The 19,551-nt window shown below is 31.2% G+C and overlaps 3 protein-coding genes across 3 annotated transcripts; 2 read left to right on the forward strand and 1 right to left on the reverse strand.

Moving 5' to 3' along the window:
• The first annotated feature begins 1,387 nt into the window (after positions 1-1,387).
• Positions 1,388-5,134, forward strand: LOC129899637 (phosphoserine phosphatase, chloroplastic). Its single transcript, XM_055974650.1, has 7 exons — positions 1,388-1,722; positions 2,045-2,177; positions 2,261-2,365; positions 3,666-3,759; positions 4,412-4,561; positions 4,635-4,688; positions 4,866-5,134. The coding sequence occupies exons 1-7, from the start codon at positions 1,497-1,499 to the stop codon at positions 4,989-4,991; spliced, it is 888 nt and encodes a 295-aa protein (XP_055830625.1). The 5' UTR covers positions 1,388-1,496; the 3' UTR covers positions 4,992-5,134.
• A 116-nt stretch (positions 5,135-5,250) lies between these two features.
• LOC129899638 (17.7 kDa class I heat shock protein-like) lies at positions 5,251-6,060 on the reverse strand. Its single transcript, XM_055974651.1, has one exon. It carries the CDS (start codon positions 5,904-5,906, stop codon positions 5,451-5,453), a length of 456 nt encoding a protein of 151 aa, XP_055830626.1. The 5' UTR covers positions 5,907-6,060; the 3' UTR covers positions 5,251-5,450.
• Positions 6,061-9,456: 3,396 nt separating this feature from the next.
• LOC129900324 (17.7 kDa class I heat shock protein-like) lies at positions 9,457-10,322 on the forward strand. Its single transcript, XM_055975277.1, has one exon. It carries the CDS (start codon positions 9,602-9,604, stop codon positions 10,022-10,024), a length of 423 nt encoding a protein of 140 aa, XP_055831252.1. The 5' UTR covers positions 9,457-9,601; the 3' UTR covers positions 10,025-10,322.
• Positions 10,323-19,551: the final 9,229 nt, after the last annotated feature.

The following is a 19,551-nucleotide window of genomic DNA, read 5'->3' on the forward strand; positions in this document are numbered from 1 at the left end:
TTTTTTAGTTCTTATCGATAGAAAGTAGAAAGTGTTTTTGGATAACCAACTAATAAAAATGACTTTATTATGCAAAATGTTTATCTTCAAACCAAACACATAAATTTAGCAGCCAGAAACGTTTTAAAAGTCATAAAACTTTAGCTTATAACGAGCTACCTTAGATAGCAAATACTCCACAAAATTAGTTGAGGGTGCGTATAAGTTTGTCCGATATATCACCATTATGGGAAAAAAAGAAAAAGAGAAGGCACTGTCATAACTTCTTCACGGGGGCAGACTTAAATTGTTCGAAGTTATGTCATCCTGCTTAGTGACGAAATCACTTTTTTTCATAAAGAAAATTCAAAATATAAAAATGCAAATATATGAAGAACTGCTAGCTTATAGACGTAATTAATAAGTTTAGCCTTGTATAGACATGTAATTTCTCAACAATGAATATACCTTATCTCCCCCCATGATCCCGTTTAATTTGGGTGTATATGGACCGGGTTGGTTCGGATTTTTTACAAACCAAACCAAACCATTTGTGTCGGGTTATTAAATCTATAAACCAAACCAAACCAATAAAAGTCGGGTTTTTCGATATCATTTTTTCTCGGATTTTTCGGGTTTTTTTGGGTTTTTCGGATTTCTCGGGTTTTTCGGGTTTTTTCGGGTTTCTTAGTTTTTTCATAGTATCTAATGAAAAGCACAGAGCAGTGCTTCTTAAAAAGAGTTCTAGTACAAAATATCAACATATAAGATGGAGGCAAAACATTATTTGAAGTTTTAACTTTATAATATAACTTTATAAGATGGGCTTTTTTTATATATTATTTAGATGGACTTCTCAAGTCCAAATCTAAATGTAAGAAAGAAAACAAAAATTATGAAAAAAATTTAAAAAATATTTATAAATTACATTTTAATAAATATTTTTATGTATAACATAATTTAAAAGTAGTATATCTATAATCGGGTCGGTTTGGGTTCGGTTTGACTTTTCTTAGTTAAAACCAAACCAACCTTATAATGGTTTTTTTTTTCCAAACACCAAATCAAGTCAAATCAAACCACTAGTCGGGTTTTTTTTCCGGTTTGGTTCAATTTGTCGATTTGGTGCGGTTTATCGATTTGCCTTGTACAGCCCTACCGTTTAGCATAATTTTAAACAAGTTATACCCGTCAACCTATTTTTGCACAATTACTTGAACAAGAAACCCAAAGTACCAAATACTACATCACATGGACCTGCTTTAGAAAGTCCCATGGGCTTAGCCCATAAGTGTCCACATCAAATTAAACAGGCCCTTTCTTCTTAAAAAGGCCAGGCCTAAATAATTTCGGATCCGGCCCACTGTTCTAAGAGCTGTACTCTGATATTCCTACCAACTGCTCGATCGCACAAAAGCATTTATAGCAAAGACAACCTTAACTTTTACGTAGAAAGATTTGATTTTGAACGACACCCATCTCCTAGTTTTCTGAAATTCAAGAATTTTAAGGTTTCAATGGAGGGGCTAATGAGTTTTCAGGCGAATTCTGTTCATGCTGTATCTAGACAGCAAAGCTCGGTACTAGTTCCTATATTTTCTCCAAAAAATACTAATACAAGAGTTTCTGTTCAATCAATTGGAATGGTGAGGATTTCCAAATTGTTTAATTCCTTTGTTACTTCAGTTCAGCCTCTTGAAGCCTCTTCTGTAACCCCTTTTGACAACACATTGCCATCTAAAGGTAAAGATCAGGATCTGAGATTATTCTTGGGTAGTGCCAATCTGTATGTGTGAATCTTGTTTTCAAAACTAGATGGCTGATCTGTCGTGTTTTGTAATGGATTGGGTATTTTGTGAATATCTCTAATCATGCTTGTAAAATGAAATGAACCTGAGTAGAGCTGAACTTATATAGAGGATTCATGTAGCTGACCCCAACTAATTTGGGATTTTGACGATGTTGATCGATTGATTCTTGTAAAATGTTACACGGAATAGGCTGAAATATAGATGGAATTGATTGTAATTCTGTGTCTGGCTGATGTTTTTTTGAATTATATTAGAGGTTCTTGATGTTTGGCAAAATGCGAATGCTGTATGCTTTGATGTGGATAGCACTGTGTGCATAGACGAGGGCATTGATGAATTTGCAGAGTTTTGTGGTGCTGGAAAGGCTGTAGCGGAATGGACTGCTAGGTTAGCTGCTTTTCTGAATAATGGTTCAAATGTAATGTTAAATGCCTTTGGATGTCATGTCCTATTTATCTTGTCTTTGACAGGGCAATGACTGGCTCTGTTCCGTTTGAAGAAGCATTGGCAGCTCGTCTGTCTCTTATTAACCCTTCAGTATCCCAACTCCAGGATTTTCTAAAGAGACCTCCACGGTAACAATGTGCCGTTGATCATCTACGCATATAGAGTTTCCATTTCTGTGAATTATTATTACAAGTTTACTAAAGACAAAGAAGTATGATGTCACTCAAATTTGAACCTTTTATGGCTAATTGAGGTTAGTTATAAAGATGAATCTGCTTGTCTTACAGTTACATTTGAGGGTTATATACTTTATAGGTATAGACTATTATCTGCTATTGGCCTTTCATTTAGGGGCCGTGATCATAACTTGCCAATCTATTTGATTTAAAACTTTTGATTAGTCAGGCTATATGGTCACGGATATCAATTTCTTTCTCCCATTTGAATTCTTAAAAACCTTTCTGCACTGATGTTCAGATGTCATAGCTCTCTGGTTGAATGAATCATGATTCATGTACTTGAGAAGTCATGTCATAATTGGTACCAAAACTAGCAGTTAATAATTTCTTCGAAGCAACCAATACATTTGGAAGCAGTTAGACAAAATTTAAAATGCCAGTGATTCTTTCATAACCTTTGGAACCCGAGGCTGAGCCAAAATTTAAAGTTTATAGGTTATGAATTCTGATATTCTTAAGTTACTGGATTCTAAATTAATAATCTGTAAATATTCAATAGATTTTAAAGACAAATTCAGAGTTTGAACCAAATTTACTAGGTTTGGCTGAACTCATAGTCAGGACGACACTCTTCCTCTGCCCCTGTACATTACAAAGGGAAAGAGGTGGCTTGAATAAAAGAGCCACTTAACTTTTGATCAGTTTAAAACTGTTGATTGTTGAAGAAAGTGTCATAGGCAGTTTTTATTGGAAGCCACATAAGCTCGAGCCTGGACTAGGCTTTTGTTATAAAAGTTTGCCCATGTTAGTCAACAGATGAAGGAGCTCATCAGCTCAGAAGTCCCGAGTGTATGTCAAAGTCGAAAGCAAATAAATTTTACAGTTAATTGGTTCCTCCAAACTTCATTACTTGTATTCCTTGAACCATCTGATAGTTTGCGAAAATAACAAAGACATACAGTTTTGTGTAATTAACTTTCAGCATGTTCACTTAGCAAGCCCGTGCCTCTACTTGTTATCCTATGATCTCGTAATATAGAAAATGCTAATGGAAATTCCTGAGAATTTATAAATTTTCTACTGAAAAGACAATTTCTTTTAGATAGCTAAAGGATTCAAAGGTATCTTGCCTATATCCGTCTATATCCTTGAAATTTCCAAACAAATCAACTTTCATCTGGTGTTCCTTTGAGGCTAGCTGATTGTTTATTTTAGCCAGCTTAAGTTGTTGAAATCTTTTCTGGTGCAGACTCTCTCCTGGCATTGATCTATTGGTCAAGAAGCTGAAGGATAAAAATAAAGACGTTTATCTGGTGTCTGGAGGATTTCGTCAAATGATCAATGTACTTCCCTTGTTGAACTGTTTAGTTTACGGTTAGTTTTATTTGTCTATCTTGCATCCATATCAACATGTCAAGGATAAGGTGCTTAGACATTTACACCTCTCCTAAAATTTTACTCCTTCCTTTTCAATTTATTTAACTTACTTTCCTTTTTAGCCTATTTAAAAAAGAATATCTCTTTCCTTTCTGACAACTCTTTAATTCTCCTAAAATATTACTCCTTCCGTTTTAATTTATTTGACTTACTTTCCTTTTTAACCTATTTAAAAAAAAACATCTCTTTCCTTTCTGACAACTTTTTAATTCTAATTTTCCATATGACATAAAAACATTTTGATACATTCTATATATGTTTAATTTAAGACCACATGATTCAAATATCTTTTTTACTTACTTAAACTTCATGAAAAATCAAAACAAACAAACAAGTGGAAGGAGAGGAATAATTCCGAACTATTCCAGGTGAACTTGGAGCTTCATTCTGAAGATTCTTCTATTCTTGGGTAGTGCTGAAAATTCTTCTATTCTTGGCTAGTGTTAGTCATCATCATACCTTCATTTCGTATGTGTAACCTTTTAATTGTGCTTATCCTGCAACTTGGCGCGTTTTCTCTCTCTATATATATATCCTAACTATGATTCTTTCTTAAAGCCTGTTGCATCAATACTTGGTATACCGCTTGAAAATATCTTTGCCAATCAAGTACTCTTTGGGAGCAACGGAGAATATGCTGGGTTTGATAAAAATGAGCCAACTTCAAGAAGAGGCGGGAAAGCTACTGTAGTTCAACAAATAAGAAAGGTTGGGGTTGGAACTGTTGCCGATATAGTTGTTTACTTTTTAAAGATGCTCACAAAGCTAAGCAATGTTCCAGGTTCATGGATACAAGTCACTAGTGATGATTGGTGATGGTGCTACTGATCTTGAGGTAAGTAACCAACATCCTCGTCTCCTGTTTAACCACCAACTCTGATCGCCCAAATGAATGAAAAAAGGACGATAACTCTAGTCTTTGTTTGAAATTCGCAAACGCGAAGTCTGCAAATCAGTTTTTCAGTTTCTTCTTTGTTGTTACAAACTCTTTGCTCTCCATTTTTTGTTGCAGGCTCGTATGCCAGGTGGTGCGGACTTGTTTATTTGCTATGGCGGAGTTCAACTACGAGAATCAGTTGCAGCTAAAGCTGATTGGTTGGTGTTTAATTTTAAGGACTTGATTAATTCATTGGTGTAATATGCTATATTGCATCTTCACTCTTTCATCTGTATTTGTTTTTCGGGGCTTATGCAGCTTTAAATTTCTGTCTTACGGTCACTTCATAAGGTACCATAAAAATACCTGATCTCAGAAACTGAAGGTTCATATTGATTGGAAGCTAGGCCCTCGTTTTGCATCGTTTCTTTTTTATTTTTTGGTATGAAAAAGACTAACAGAGTACTCATCTTGAAAAAGGAGGAAAAAATAGCATAACATACTTGAACAGATAGCAGAATGGCACCAGAAATACTATTATTACTACATTTTTTCCCACATATAGAGTTCTCAAGAGAAATACATCAAATAGGTAACAGCCAACTAGGAAGACGACTCAGCAAAAGACACATGCAGAAAAGGAAAAAAAAAAAACTCCAAATCTTCAACAATAAACACCATACTTGATACTGCATATATACTTTTTCCAGCCAAAACATTTTAACCAGAGATCTCAATGGACTTAACATCAGGCTTCTTCACTTGTTCCTTTGGAACCGTAACAGTAAGCACTCCATTGTCCATAGAAGCCCTAACTTGATCCATCTTTGCATTCTCTGGAAGTCTGAATCTTCTCATGAATTTCCCGCTGCTTCGCTCCACGCGATGCCATTTATCATTCTTATCTTCCTTATCCACATTCCTCTCTCCGCTGATTTGAAGAACCCTATCCTCTTCGATCTCTACTTTCACTTCCTCCTTCTTAAGCCCTGGAAGATCGGCCTTGAACACATGAGCTTCTGGAGTTTCCTTCCAGTCGACTCGTGTGTTAGCAAATGCAGCTGAATGGGCACCAGGGAGGCCTAATTCCTTCAAGGGATCAAACACGTCTATTGAAAATGGATCGAACATGCTGCTGCTTCGTCGATCGCAGAAGATTCTTGGGATCAGTGACATTTTCAGTGAGCTTTTTTGAGAATTTTCTGTGTCTGCTCGTGTTTACTTGCTTTCAATTTTGATGGTTGATGGAGGAGGGCTTGCTAGTTACTTATAGATTCTTAGAGGAGTGTTTAGCACTTTCTCCATACTTCTAAGTTCTATCCACTGGGACATTTCTAGAGCCAAGTAAGCAGATGTCCAGAACTTTCTGGACAAATCCCTCTAGGCCCATTACAGATCACACAAGTGAACTATTTGAAATTGGGCAATAGCCTTCATTTTCAGCCCAATTCTACTAATGGTCTTAACTTTCTATGGACTTGGTTCTTTACAACGGCCCATTACTTTTGTTTGCTTTACAAGGAGAGTTAGATATTACACAAGTAGCACTATCACACAGGCATATCATGGACAACATTTTAAAAGATGGAGGTGAAAAAGTAAAGGTAAACGATGATAGCACTATAGTTGCCAGTTGATATCAACTTTAGACGAAATGCAAAAAGATAAGCCCTTTTTGCAAATCACAAGGACAAATTTGGACATGATAAGTAACCTTAACACTGTTAACATTTATAATTAAGGTTCAGCTAAAGTAGTAGTAAAACATAGTAAGTATTTTTAATCGTTGAGGATTTGGATCTTGATGTTTAATTATCTAGGAGTACTAGTTTTCTTAGTTCACTAGTTTCTGCGAATCTTGTCATATATTTTTATTTAAAAGTGTTGCAAATAGCTATTGGGTCGATCCACTCATAAATAGTTCCATTAATCCATTAGTTTATTCACCTCCTAGTCACTATAGGTGTTGGAAAATAAACGTTTTCTCACCATAATATGACAATTAAGGCTTTAAAAAAAAAAAACTCTTGTCGAGGATAATATTTAGGTCGTGGACAAATAAAATTCATATAATTTCGTGAGATATCCAACAACTAGTTCCAAGGTCATGTAAATCTAATGCTTGAATTATCCTGACTTCTTTACTCACAGGGCTCTTCTATCACAATTGCTCACACCCAATTCAACTTTCCAAATCCATCAAATCATCCTTGTTTCTCTCAAGTTCAAGCCTCTTCTTCTAATTTAATAGCATTATTGCTAGCTCTTAATGATAATAATTAATATTGTGGCGCCGGGCCAATTACACAAAATGACCCTTCGGTCACTGTTATAACAAAAAATGGCTTAATTACTGCTTTATTACTAGATATTTGGGGTGTTTGGATTAGCTTGATTTTTAGGTGCTTTTGGTTTTTAAACATTTTTTTGATTTTGGAGATGTTTGAAAAAGTTCAAAGTGATTTTAAGCATTTATCTTTATAACAAAAAAGTTTAAAAATAAGCCAAAATAAAAAGATTCTTCATCACCGCAAGCACTCTCGCTTAGCTACCAAGATTTCTAGTAGAATATTCAAAGCTTTTGAGTAAGTAAGCAAATTAGATATGAGGAAAGGTTGAAACGACAAGAAGGGTTTGGAACCCTTGACTTTTAGGTAAAATTACTTATGACTCCCTTACTTATGATTGATAGGAGAAATTAGAGCGGGAGTACTTTTTAATAAATAATTATTAATTTTAGCGATGTTTTTTATTTATTATCATTTATAGTAATATATAATAATATTATGATAAATCTGCTAAATTAAAAGTGAATTATGCAATTAATATAAATGTATTATAAGTGTTTTAAAATATATTAAGCTTGATTGATAAGAAATTGACATAATATATTATAAGTATATTAAAGTGTGTGATAAATATATTATAGATAAATAAAATTTGTATTATAGGTGTTTTTTAAATTTTTCTATAATATGTATTTAAACTGTATTATAAGTGTCCAGTGAAAAAAAATATTATTGCTATAAATGATAAATATTTCATTAATATAATATATTTATGTAAGTTTTCCTGACTTTTAAATATTATTGCTATAAATGATAAATGTTTTCTTAATATAATATATTTATATAAGTTTTCCTGACTTTTAACTTTTGATTTATAAGTTATTTTTTATAAGCTTATCCAATCAAGACATAGTTTATTTTCTCTTTTGTTTATTCGGAAAAGGGCCAAAAATATCTTTGAACTATAGAATTTTTTTTTAAAAATATCCTCTATCCACCTTTTTGTCTAAAAATACCTCTTTACTCATCTTTTGGTCTAAAATTACCCTTTCATTCACTTTTTGGCTCACTATAACTCTTGAAACTAACAACTCTCTCTTTATTTTTTATTTTTTAAAAATATTTAGCATGTGTCATTTTCTTATTGAATGAAATAAAAATTTCACCCCCACTAAGTTTTTTTCATAATTTATCTAAACCAAAAATAATATACCTCTTCAAGACCCCCCACCTCTGTGCCCTCCTTCCAATTTTTTTTTAATTTAAAAAAGCTACATTGATGAACAAGATTAGAATTTTTTTTATCCGGTTAACTAGAAAAAAAAAGACTAGATTTTTTTAGTTCTTGGCTTGATTTTTTCTTTTCTTAATAATATTGATTTTTTTTACAATACGTATAATAAAATAACTAAAAAAATTTTGTTTTACTTATAACTAAATTATTTTTTAGTTATTACAAGATAGTTAAAATTATTTTAAACTAAATTAGTTATTACAAGATAGTTAAAAATAAAAAATAATTTTTTTAATTATTATAAAATAGTTTTTAGATAGTTACCGTAAAACTATCTTGTAATAATACATATAACTAAAAGATATTTTTAAAAAGTTTTTAAATTTTTTTCTCATAATTTATCCAAACCAAAAAAATATACATGTTTGATGACCATAAAAAACTAAATTTTAAAAAAAACTACAACAAATAAAAAACTTTTTAAATATATTTTCCCCATAATTTATCAAAATCAAAACAATATACTTCTTCATGATCCCCAAACAAAACAAATTCACTTTGAAGTTGATTTATTCGCTCAGCCAATCGTCGGAATATGTACGAGATAAATCCAAACAATATACTTCTTCATGATCCCAAAACAAACTTTTAAAAAAATAAGAATAAAAAGCTACATCAACAAAAAACTTTAAGATTTTTTTAAAAAAATTGAGGTCTTGAAGAGGTATGTTGTTTTTTGCTTAGATAAATTATGAAAAAAATTTAGTGGAGGTGAGATTTTTATTTTATCCAATAAGAAAATGACACATGATAAATATTTTTTAAAAATAAAAAGTAAAAAAAGTGTTGTTAGTTTCAAGAATTATAGTGAATCAAAAAAGTGAATGAAAAGATATTTTTAGACCAAGATATAGAAGTGTATTTTTAAATCAAAAAGTGAATGGGGGATATTTTAAAATATTTTCCTATAATTCAGTGATATTTTTGACCTTTTTTTCGGTTGTTTATTGGACCAATGCTACATAGTGCTTGGCCAGTGTGAATCCTCCCTCATAATTTGGACCAATAATAGAGTTGGGTCGCTAAATGAAAGCCCATGTATCAAGTCCATGGCTCATCGTAAAATTTTGTAATGGGACAACGAGATTTCTCCGGAAACATCTCGACATTCTGCATATATACCTTGATGATCAAGAAATATCGGGAAAGTTTCGGAAGAATAGAAAGACGAAATATCGAGAAAGTACTTGACACCTTATAAATACATATAGACTCTTCCCAAAACCAATGTAGTTGAAACTTGAAAGAACATTGTGAGTGCAAGAGTTAAAAAAGCTTTACTGAAAAAAATGTCACTAATTCCAAGAATCTTCGGCGATCGACGAAGCAGCAGCAAGTTTGATCCATTCTCAATGGACGTGTTCGATTCCTTCAGGGAATTAGGCTTTCCGGGTTCCAATTTAGGGGAAACCTCTGCATTTGCCCACACTCAGGTCGATTGGAAGGAAACTCCAGAAGCTCATGTGTTCAAGGCCGATCTCCCTGGGCTTAAGAAGGAGGAAGTGAAAGTGGAGATCGAAGAAGATAGAGTCCTTCAAATCAGCGGAGAGAGGAACGTGGAGAAAGAAGATAAGAATGATAAGTGGCATCGCGTGGAGCGAAGCAGCGGGAAATTCATGAGAAGATTTAGACTTCCGGAGAATGCAAAAATGGATCAAGTTAAGGCTTCTATGGAGAATGGGGTGCTTACTGTTAGTGTTCCCAAGGAATAAGTGAAGAAGCCTGATGTCAAGTCCATTAAGATTTCTGGTTAGACGCTTTAATTAAAAATACATACATTTGTGAATTAAGTAGTATTATATACATGATGTATGGCAAAATAAAGAAGTGAATCTGTTGTGTCTGTTGAAGATTTGTAGTTGCTGTGTTTCTGTATTAAAGTCTTGAGTCGGCTTTGTTTCTCGCCTAATGGCATAGTTGTACTTTCTTTGAAATTCCATGTAGTCTTTTGATTCTGTCTCAAATTGTTGTATGTTATTTTTGATAATAAACTTTCTCATTCCTCTTCTATATATAAACAAATTACCAATTATTATAGTCTTTCCAACTTAGAAATGATATCAATATTTATGATCGACTGTAATTTTAGAATCATTATAAAAGATTGCAAAGATTGCACAACTGAAGTCGAACTGACTATATTTTATATAAACTACATATTTATTTTTGTTATTTGTTAGAGATAATTTCAGAAATCTTTCCTCAAATTTAATTTTATAACACTCACTTTTTTTTATAATACTCTTTTTTATGATTTTAAATAGAAAAAAAGGTTCAAATATGTCATCGAATTTTAAAAAAAGACTCATTTATGTCATCGGTTAAAAGTTTGGCTCATCTATGTCATTATTCTTTGAGAAAAAGTTCATCTATGTTATTATTTTTTTCCAATGATGCGGAAGGAGGGGCGTCAGTTTGGATGTGAAAGGTAGTCAACCACGAAAAGTCAGTAATAAAAAATATATGTCCTCCTCGCTCCAGCTATGATTCGATACGATATGGTTTGATTGGTCCAGCCTTTAGAAACTAACTATCTTCTTTTTCCGTCGTTAGTTCTCCTTCTTTTTGGTCTTATTCCTCCTTCAAGTGCAATAAGAAGTAGCATCTATGCTATTATCAACTTTTAACACTTTTCAATTGAATTTTTGAATTAAATGTACTCTTTTTGCTTTTTCATTTTCAAGAATATCAAGAATGCATGAAGAACATCAAAAATTTCAAATTTTCAAGTTCTTCAATTTTTTACGAAATTACTTTAAATTTCAATAGTAATATTCATCCGAGCTAGATATCAAAATTTAATATCTTTTGAGTTTGAATTCAATCTAACCCAACAAGACACACTTAAAATTTCTTTAAAGTTTCAAATTTTATCCATTTTTAATGATAGAATTTTCGTCATAACTCCAAATTACTTGAAATTTTGAAAATAGACTCAAAAATATTATGTTAAAGTTTATTATGTCTATGTTCAAAATTTCAAGCAATTTGGAGTTTTGAAGAAAATTCTATCATTATTGAAACTTTGAAGAAATTTTAAGTGTGTCGTGCTAGGTTATGTTGAATTCGTGCTTAAAAGATATTGAGTTTTGATATCTAGTTCGGAGGGATGCTACTATTGAAATTTGAGGTGATTTTGTAAAAAAATAAAGAAATTAAAAATTTGGAGGTGTTGGTGTTCTTCATGTGTTCTTGATGTTGTTGAAGAAGAAGGAGCAAATAGAAAATATTTGATTCAAAAATTCAATTAAAAAGTGTTAAAAGTTGTTTGAGTGGTTTTGCAAAATCGAAATTAAAAAATAATGGTATATATGAACCTGTTCTCTAACGGTAAGGCTTAATAACAATAATAATAATAATAACAACAATAATAATAATAACAACAACAACAACAACAACGAAAAAGGGACAAAATTATCCTTCAAATATTTGAAATAGAATACATACATTTAAACTATATTCTGGCTTAAAAATACATTCTCTTCATACTAATGCCTTAAAAATATCCTTCACATCATACTATTGGCTCACTTCTACCCTTCTGTTTGACGGAATTAAATGTGACATTTCATGTGTATTAATTTACGCCATATAAGATCTCCACATAAGCATCCCACCCCACCCCATCAATTAAAAGACCCAAATTCATTCTTGACAGTTATGGTTTTCTTGACTCCCGTAATTATGACTGTCACAATTAATTTGCAACAGTTTTTAAGCAAACTATTAATTGACTATTTAGTTTGCTAAATTATAGTTTTCATCCATTAGACATAGCTAACAAAGGGTGATAGGTTTAATTATCCAAAATTGCAATTAAGCAGATGTTTTATCTGATCAAGCAAGTGCTTTTCTAGGAAGAAGATGGGTGCAGTCGGGACTGGAGTGAGCTGTAGAACAACATAATTGTACATTCAACGTGATCAATAGATGCTTGAGAAGTAGCTGAAGTGTTCTTCCTAAAGTTAGGCTAACAAGCAAGGGTGTCTGACTGCCGCAAAATATTGCAGAAGTTGTTTAAAAACTGCTGCAAATTAATTGTGGCAGCCATAACTACATGAGTCAAGGAAACCATAACTACGGAAGTCAAGGATGAGTTTGAGTCTTTTAATTGATGGAGTGTGGTGGGGTGCGTATGTGGAGATCCTATGTGGCGTAAATTAATACAAATGAGATGTCACATTTCATTCCGTCAAAACGGAGGGGTAGAAGTGAGCCAATAGTATGACATGAAGGGTATTTTTGAGCTAGAATATAGTTTAAGGGTATATGTGCTTTATTTCAAATAGTTGAAAGATAGTTTTGGCCGTTTTTCATAATAATAATAATAATAATAATAATAAAATAATATTATTATATCAATTTAATGTTAAAATATTTCATTATGAATCTCACCAGTAGGTATTCATATCTCTCTGAATGAATATTAAAAGTAATAAATTAAGTTTGCGAGTTACCTTGAATATCAGTAGTTGTGGTTTGTTGCATTTATTGGTGTGTTTGTTGCCACAGTGCTCTGAAAGCAATTATAGTTATTGCGTTCTTTTTCAGCAAACATGACTGAAAAAGAAACACGAAAAATTATCAATTCAATATCAATCGTTGATTATGTATGATTAATATGCAAAGCAAACTATAATTACTATAACATAAAATAGAGTAGTTAGCTTTCCATATATCATCAATTTACAATCACACTACGAAAACGCGTTCCAAGCTAAAAGAAGAAACAAAATTGAAAGAGAAAAAAAAACTTACATAGTCCAATTTAGGGTTTGGACTAATTAATGAGTGTGTTTATATAGAACTCTAATAAATTATTATACTATAAAAAAAAGAAAATGAAAAAATAAGAAACCCAAAAATAAAGAAAATATTATTAGTATATTTAAAGTCCTGTTATGAAATAACTTAACTTAGCAAATAGCAAAATAATTAAAAGGACTTATATTGAAAGAAGAAAAGAGAGACAGAAGAAAGGCAGAAAGAAATTGCCGTGTAGTATTGTTTCTGTATCTATGTGTCTATTTTCTTCCTTGTATCTTGCCTTTATATAGGCATGAAAAGTAGAACAAATACCATGTGAAATGGGCAATCCACTTATAAGTCCTATGTAATATAGAGGTACGTGGATCAAAATGTGATAGTGATGAAATTTTTCACGCAATTTTTTTTCTTTTTCGGGTTCCTTTTTCTCTCCCCCTAATGGCGGAAAAAGTGTTTCATCAAACCGACAATCTGCAAATCGAGCAGTAAATAAGTTTCTAGTCAACGGTTCAAGGTATCGAATTATGGAGGGTGAGTCAAACCCAACATATATGCCCAAGCTTCGTTGAGGGCCCATTTTTGTACGTTTTGGTGGTGCGACAGACACGTATACCGCACAATCAAAAATTCTTAAATGGGCTATATTTGGTTCATGACCAAATACTAATTGTGATGGAGAGTATTTATTATAATGCGTCGGTATGAGACGTACAAGTGCTGCTGCATGTATGACAGCATGACCCCAAACAGTAATTGACAATTTTGTTTTCATTAGTAGAGGTCTTGCTATCAATTCTAGGCATTTTATAAATAACTCCGCAAGGCCATTTTGAGTATGAACATGAGCAATAGTATGTTCAATTTTTATTCCAATTGATAAGCAATAATCATTAAATGCTTGGAATGTAAATTCTCCAGCATTATCCAAGCGAATGGTCTTAATTGGATAATCTGAGAATTGCGCTCTCAATCTTATTATTTGTGCTAACAACTTTGCAAACGCCAAGTTGCAAGATGAAAGCAGATACACATGAGACCATCTAGATGATGCATCTATTAGGACCATAAAATATCTAAACAATCTACTAGGTGGATGAATAGGTACACATATATCTCCATGAATACGCTTTAAAAAGTCAGAAGATTCGATGCCAACCTTCAGGGTCGATGGCCTGGTAATTAATTTGCCTTGATAACAAGCAACACATGAAAATTCATCATTTGTAAGAATCTTCTGGTTCTTTAACGGATGTCCAGTTGAATTTTTAAAAATTCGTCTCATCATTATTGATTCAGGATGACCTATTCGATCATGCCATAACACAAATGTATTTGGATCGATAAACTTCTGGTTTACGATCATATGTGCTTCAATTGCACTAATTTTTGCATAATATAGGCCAGAAAATAAATTTGGTAATTTTTCCAAAATATATTTCTGGCCTGAGACACTCTTGGTTATACCAAGATATTCAATATTCATTTCATTTAGTGTCTCAACATGATATCCATTTCTGCGGATATCTTTAAAACTTAACAAGTTTCTTAGGGATTTAGAAGAAAATAGTGCATCTTCTATAACAATTTTTGTCCCCTTAGGCAGAATTATAGTAGCTCTTCCAGAGCCTTCTATCATTTTTGAATTACCAGAAATTGTAGTAATATTTGCTTTTCTTCTTAGCAAATAAGAAAAATATTTCTCGTCTTTAAATATAGCATGGGTTGTTCCACTATCAATTACACAAATATCCTCGTGATTGGTCATTGATCCAAATAAAATTTGAGGCATTTCCGTATTTTCACTTTTGTTACCGTGTAGTATTGTTTTTGTATCTGTGTGTCTATTTCCTTCCTTGTATCTTGCCTTTATATAGGCATGGAAAGTAGAACAAATACCAAGTGAAATGGTAAGTTATTGGCAACTTGTTTAGTGGGCAATCCACTTATAAGGTGGACAATCCACCTTTCTCCTTCCACCTTCATAACAAGTCCTATGTAATATAGAGTTACTGCAATAAAGAAAAAATTGAACTCCTTCACCTTAAAGGACACCGACAACTCCTAGAATACTTCTATATGATAAAAAGAAAAAAGAAAAATTCCTACGTGAGTTTTTCTTTTTTTCCACAAATTTGTTAGGACATATATGATATATAAACTAAAAAAGACTCCACAAATATTTTAGGAATTAATATTATAATTAATATTATAAAAATAATTAAATAGTAATTTGAAAAAAAGGGTGAAAAGACGATATTGTCTAAAAAAAGTCTTTTAATGAAGGATAAAAAATTCAATCAACATTTTAAGAGTCTTTATGCTTTTAATATAGTATAGATATAAATTATAGATTATTTTAAAAGTTTTTTGATTTTTTTTAATCAAGTCTATTTTAGTTGGAAAAAAATTCTTAGTGAAGGAATTTAAATTATATTCAATATATAATATTATTAAAGTAATAATATAATAATGGAAAGAAATTGATGAAAAAATAATTTTGTCTAAAACAGAGTCTTTTAATAAATAGTAAAAAATTCAATTAACATTTTAAGAGTTTTCGTGCTTTTAATATAGTATAGATACTCACCTCCTTTATTTTGAACTATTTGTAACCAAATTTGCTTTAATGAAAAATTATAATGGCCTTTTCTTGACATTATATGGAATATACTAAGACGAAAATATTTGAAGTATATAACTTCAGAGTTGAAATATTCTACTTACAATGCTCTGTCGGCACCATCTTTCTTTGACAGTATTTTTTAATTATTTTCTTGTAAACTACACATCTTGCTATTAAATATATTAATTTTTAAATATCATTTTTCAGTTACATATAATATTTTAAGTTAAAGATTATTAATAAATTTATTGCGAGTAGAGTTTTGTATGGGAGAGCTAAAATATTACTCCAACTAGTATATACGTTCAGATCATACAAATTTTATATTTGAATATTTATATTTTTTATTCTTTAAGTGCAGAAAATTCTATCAAACTAAAATTGAATTGCCTCATGTTTTGATGGAAGAAGTAATATTTATATAAATATTTATAGGTCAAGTACGTATTGTATATTTTCTGGAAGCATGTATCCTTTTCTATCCAAAAAGGCATCTCATGGTGTTTTTTAGATTTTGAATTATAAATTAATGGGAAAATTACACGTATAAACAAACATATACTAGTTAATTAGCTAGCATAGCTATAATTTGAATTAATTATGGCTCGCTGCAAACATCTAACTATAATTATAGTTTGAGTTTTGTATAATTCGCGCAATTTATACAAAAAATCGAATTGTATAGCGAAATATACAAACAGTACAAATTGTATAGCGAATTATACAAACGTTGTGCATGAATTGTATAGTGAAATATACAAATGTTATACAAAAACTGCGAATTATATAGAAAATTATACAATCGTATACAAATGTTGTACGAATTATACGAATACTGCTGTAACTATAGCTACGAATTGTAATTAGCAAGCTATAGTTATGGAGCATAATTAAGATATATTTAAGTGGTTATATGCAAAAATTTCCCTAAATTAATTAATTTTTATCATAGGTTGATTTATCGTCTTTCTTCTTATTCTTCTCGACTCCTTGAATGCATCCCCTACGTCTAAAGAGCTTTAAGTTTTTCATCCAGTTCCTGCCTTTTTAATTTCCTCAAATCTGAAGAAATGTTAAGCTATTGAATATTATTTGAATGCTTCAAAATTACTGTAATCATTTACAATTTATTAAATATAAATCTGTAGAATGGTTCAATTTATATTAAATTCAAGATATATTAGTCCAAATAAATATTTTGGATTAATAAAATTGGGTCAATTATTTAAGCCCAATAAATGTGGATTTAATTAAGAACATAAATCCATTGATTTGGGCTATAAAGATGACTCCGCTTTGTTAAGCCCAATATCATCTCATCCTAGAGGCTCATTTTCATGCCACATGTCAAAGTTAGGTGGCAATCCAAGTCAAATTAAATAAGCCACTAAAATCATGCCAATAATTGGGTCAATTATTTAAGCCCAATAAATGTGGATTTAATTAAGAACATAAATCCATTGATTTGGGCTATAAAGATGACTCCACTTTGTTAAGCCCAATATCATCTCATCCTAGAGACTCATTTTCATGCCACATGTCAAAGTTAGGTGGCAATCCAAGTCAAATTAAATAAGCCACTAAAATCATGTCACATGGTCAAAATTAGGTGGCAATCAAAGTCAAATTAAATAAGCCACTAAAATCATGCCACATGTCAAAGTTAGGTGGCAATCCAGGTCAAATTAAATAAGCCACTAAAATCATGCCACATGTCAAAGTTATGTGGCAATCTAAGTCAAATTAAATGAGCCACTAGAATAATGTCACGTGTCTATGTGACATGTTCTAACCAATCAAATTAAAACTCTTCAACAAAGAAATCTGATTGGTCAGTTCAAACCAACCAATCAAATCACACCCTCATACCACTCCCTACAACTATAAATAGGGGTCCTCATTATTCCGAGAGTGAGGTTTTTTGAAGAAAAAGAAGCAAGAAGAGAGCTCGTGGATCAAAGGCCGCAAATTCTCTACTAAGTTACAAAGTTCAAGCAATCAAATTCAAGCTCAAGTTCAAGATCAAGAACGAAGACAACTATCAAAAAGTTCGAGATCAAGTTGCTTGTTCATATTTATCGTTCGTCATAACCATACAAGTGTTCGTGACGAATAATTCAAATCCAAATTCGAAGACGAAGATTCAAGATCAAACTATTCAAGCCCTTGACTCTAAATCAAATTCAAATTCAAGTTCAACGTGTTTCATATTATTTGAAGAATCAAAGGATTATTATAGAGATTGTAACCGCACTACATTTTAAAATCAAATATTACACTTTGTTACTCCAATTTTCCGGTCTTGATTATTTATTTTTCTCGGCTCGAAAATTTGTTGTTTACAATTACATTAAGCATATATACATGAATGTAACATTATGTCAACTTCAATTATCAAGATTAAACTCAAAATAATTTAGTTCGCGAATCAAATGATCCGTAATTTGAAAAATTGATACTCAAATATAAAAGAAACTAATTAAAGACATCTTAAGTTTGACAACAGAATATGTTCAAAAAAACAACACTAAAAACAACAGAGTGGTTAATCAAGAAAATTTTCGATTTGAATGGAGTTTGTTCTTCGTGATCTTCTAACTTAGTTGGGATAAAAAAGTTATTATCGTCTTAAATTTTACCACAATAGATAATCCAAATATCAGTTAGGCAAATGCTTTAGTTGTACTAAGTAGGATTATCTCTTCCACGTATGGCTTCTAATCCTCTCTTGTAACGACATTTCATAACTTTTGATGTTATATTTTACTCTTCGTAACATTTTTCTACTCGTGACAACAATAACATTTATTCCAATAGCACAATTTTGTTACAATTATCCTTCTATAATAATAATATTTTATAAGAAATACATTATTTATAAAATAAAATATAAATATATTTATGATAATCATTATTAAATTAAATAAATTATAAGTTTTGATTATTTTGTTACATTGGTCAACAAATACATTTTTTTGCTAAAAGTTTAGACAAAATTCTTCGACAATAAAAAGTGATATATTCTTATGAAGAGACTAAAATTTATGAAATAACTTATAATTATAGAATTCTTACATAAGATTCAATATATCTATATTTTTTAATGTATATGTTTCTTAAATTTTAGTTCATAATTGGTATGATATAATTAGTAATGAATTTATTAGTAATGTATAGTCTTTTTGATTTTTAATGGGAAACAATACAAATTTCATTAATTTAGGAGCAAATTACTTTCTTTCACATTAGTTTTCAATATTACAAACCTTACCATAATTTGGACTTTGGATTCATGTATGTGGCACGTCCAACTACATATATCTCAAATGCATGAGATCAAAATTAGGTATAATTTATTTTTGATATACTGTATCCAAGTTAATCTGCGTATATCAAACTCTCTCATTCATCTCTCTCTTATCTCGCTCGCCTCACTTCTTATTTCAGTATATCTAGTAACAAAAATACCTTTATTTAGGTGTAACTGACTAAAAATTTGGTATGAAATTATTAATTAGTCAAGTAATATGTAATTATTTCAAATTATGAGGAGAATTACTAAATATAAAAGGAAGTGTTTTTATTATTAGATAGTTTTTATATTTTTAATTTAATTCATGATGTAGGAAAATCAATTGAGATTTTAAAAGTAATGGGCCGCTATAAAGAACAAAGTCCGTAGAAAGTTAAGAGGACTTGTAGATTCGGGCCTGATGAAGCCCAATTTTATAGTTCACATGTGTGATCTGTAATGGGCCTAGTAGCGGGGATTTGTCCAGAAGGTTCTCGACATCTGCTTCCGGAAGTATCTACTATTCTACTTGGCTCTAGAAATATCTGAGTGGATAG

The sequence above is a fragment of the Solanum dulcamara genome, chromosome 8 (assembly GCF_947179165.1).
Source record: "Solanum dulcamara chromosome 8, daSolDulc1.2, whole genome shotgun sequence".
Classification (NCBI taxonomy): Eukaryota; Viridiplantae; Streptophyta; class Magnoliopsida; order Solanales; family Solanaceae; genus Solanum; species Solanum dulcamara.

What these genes read in the sequence shown, in the direction of transcription:
- LOC129900324 (XM_055975277.1), top strand. Translation starts at nt 9,602, where the DNA reads ATGTCACTAATTCCAAGAATCTTCGGCGATCGACGAAGCAGCAGCAAG.
- LOC129899637 (XM_055974650.1), top strand. Translation starts at nt 1,497, where the DNA reads ATGGAGGGGCTAATGAGTTTTCAGGCGAATTCTGTTCATGCTGTATCT. An exon ending in CAACACATTGCCATCTAAAG is followed by an intron (nt 1,723 to 2,044) that starts GTAAAGATCAGG and finishes GAATTATATTAG; the next exon opens with AGGTTCTTGATGTTTGGCAA. An exon ending in GTAGCGGAATGGACTGCTAG is followed by an intron (nt 2,178 to 2,260) that starts GTTAGCTGCTTT and finishes TGTCTTTGACAG; the next exon opens with GGCAATGACTGGCTCTGTTC.
- LOC129899638 (XM_055974651.1), bottom strand. Translation starts at nt 5,906, where the DNA reads ATGTCACTGATCCCAAGAATCTTCTGCGATCGACGAAGCAGCAGCATG.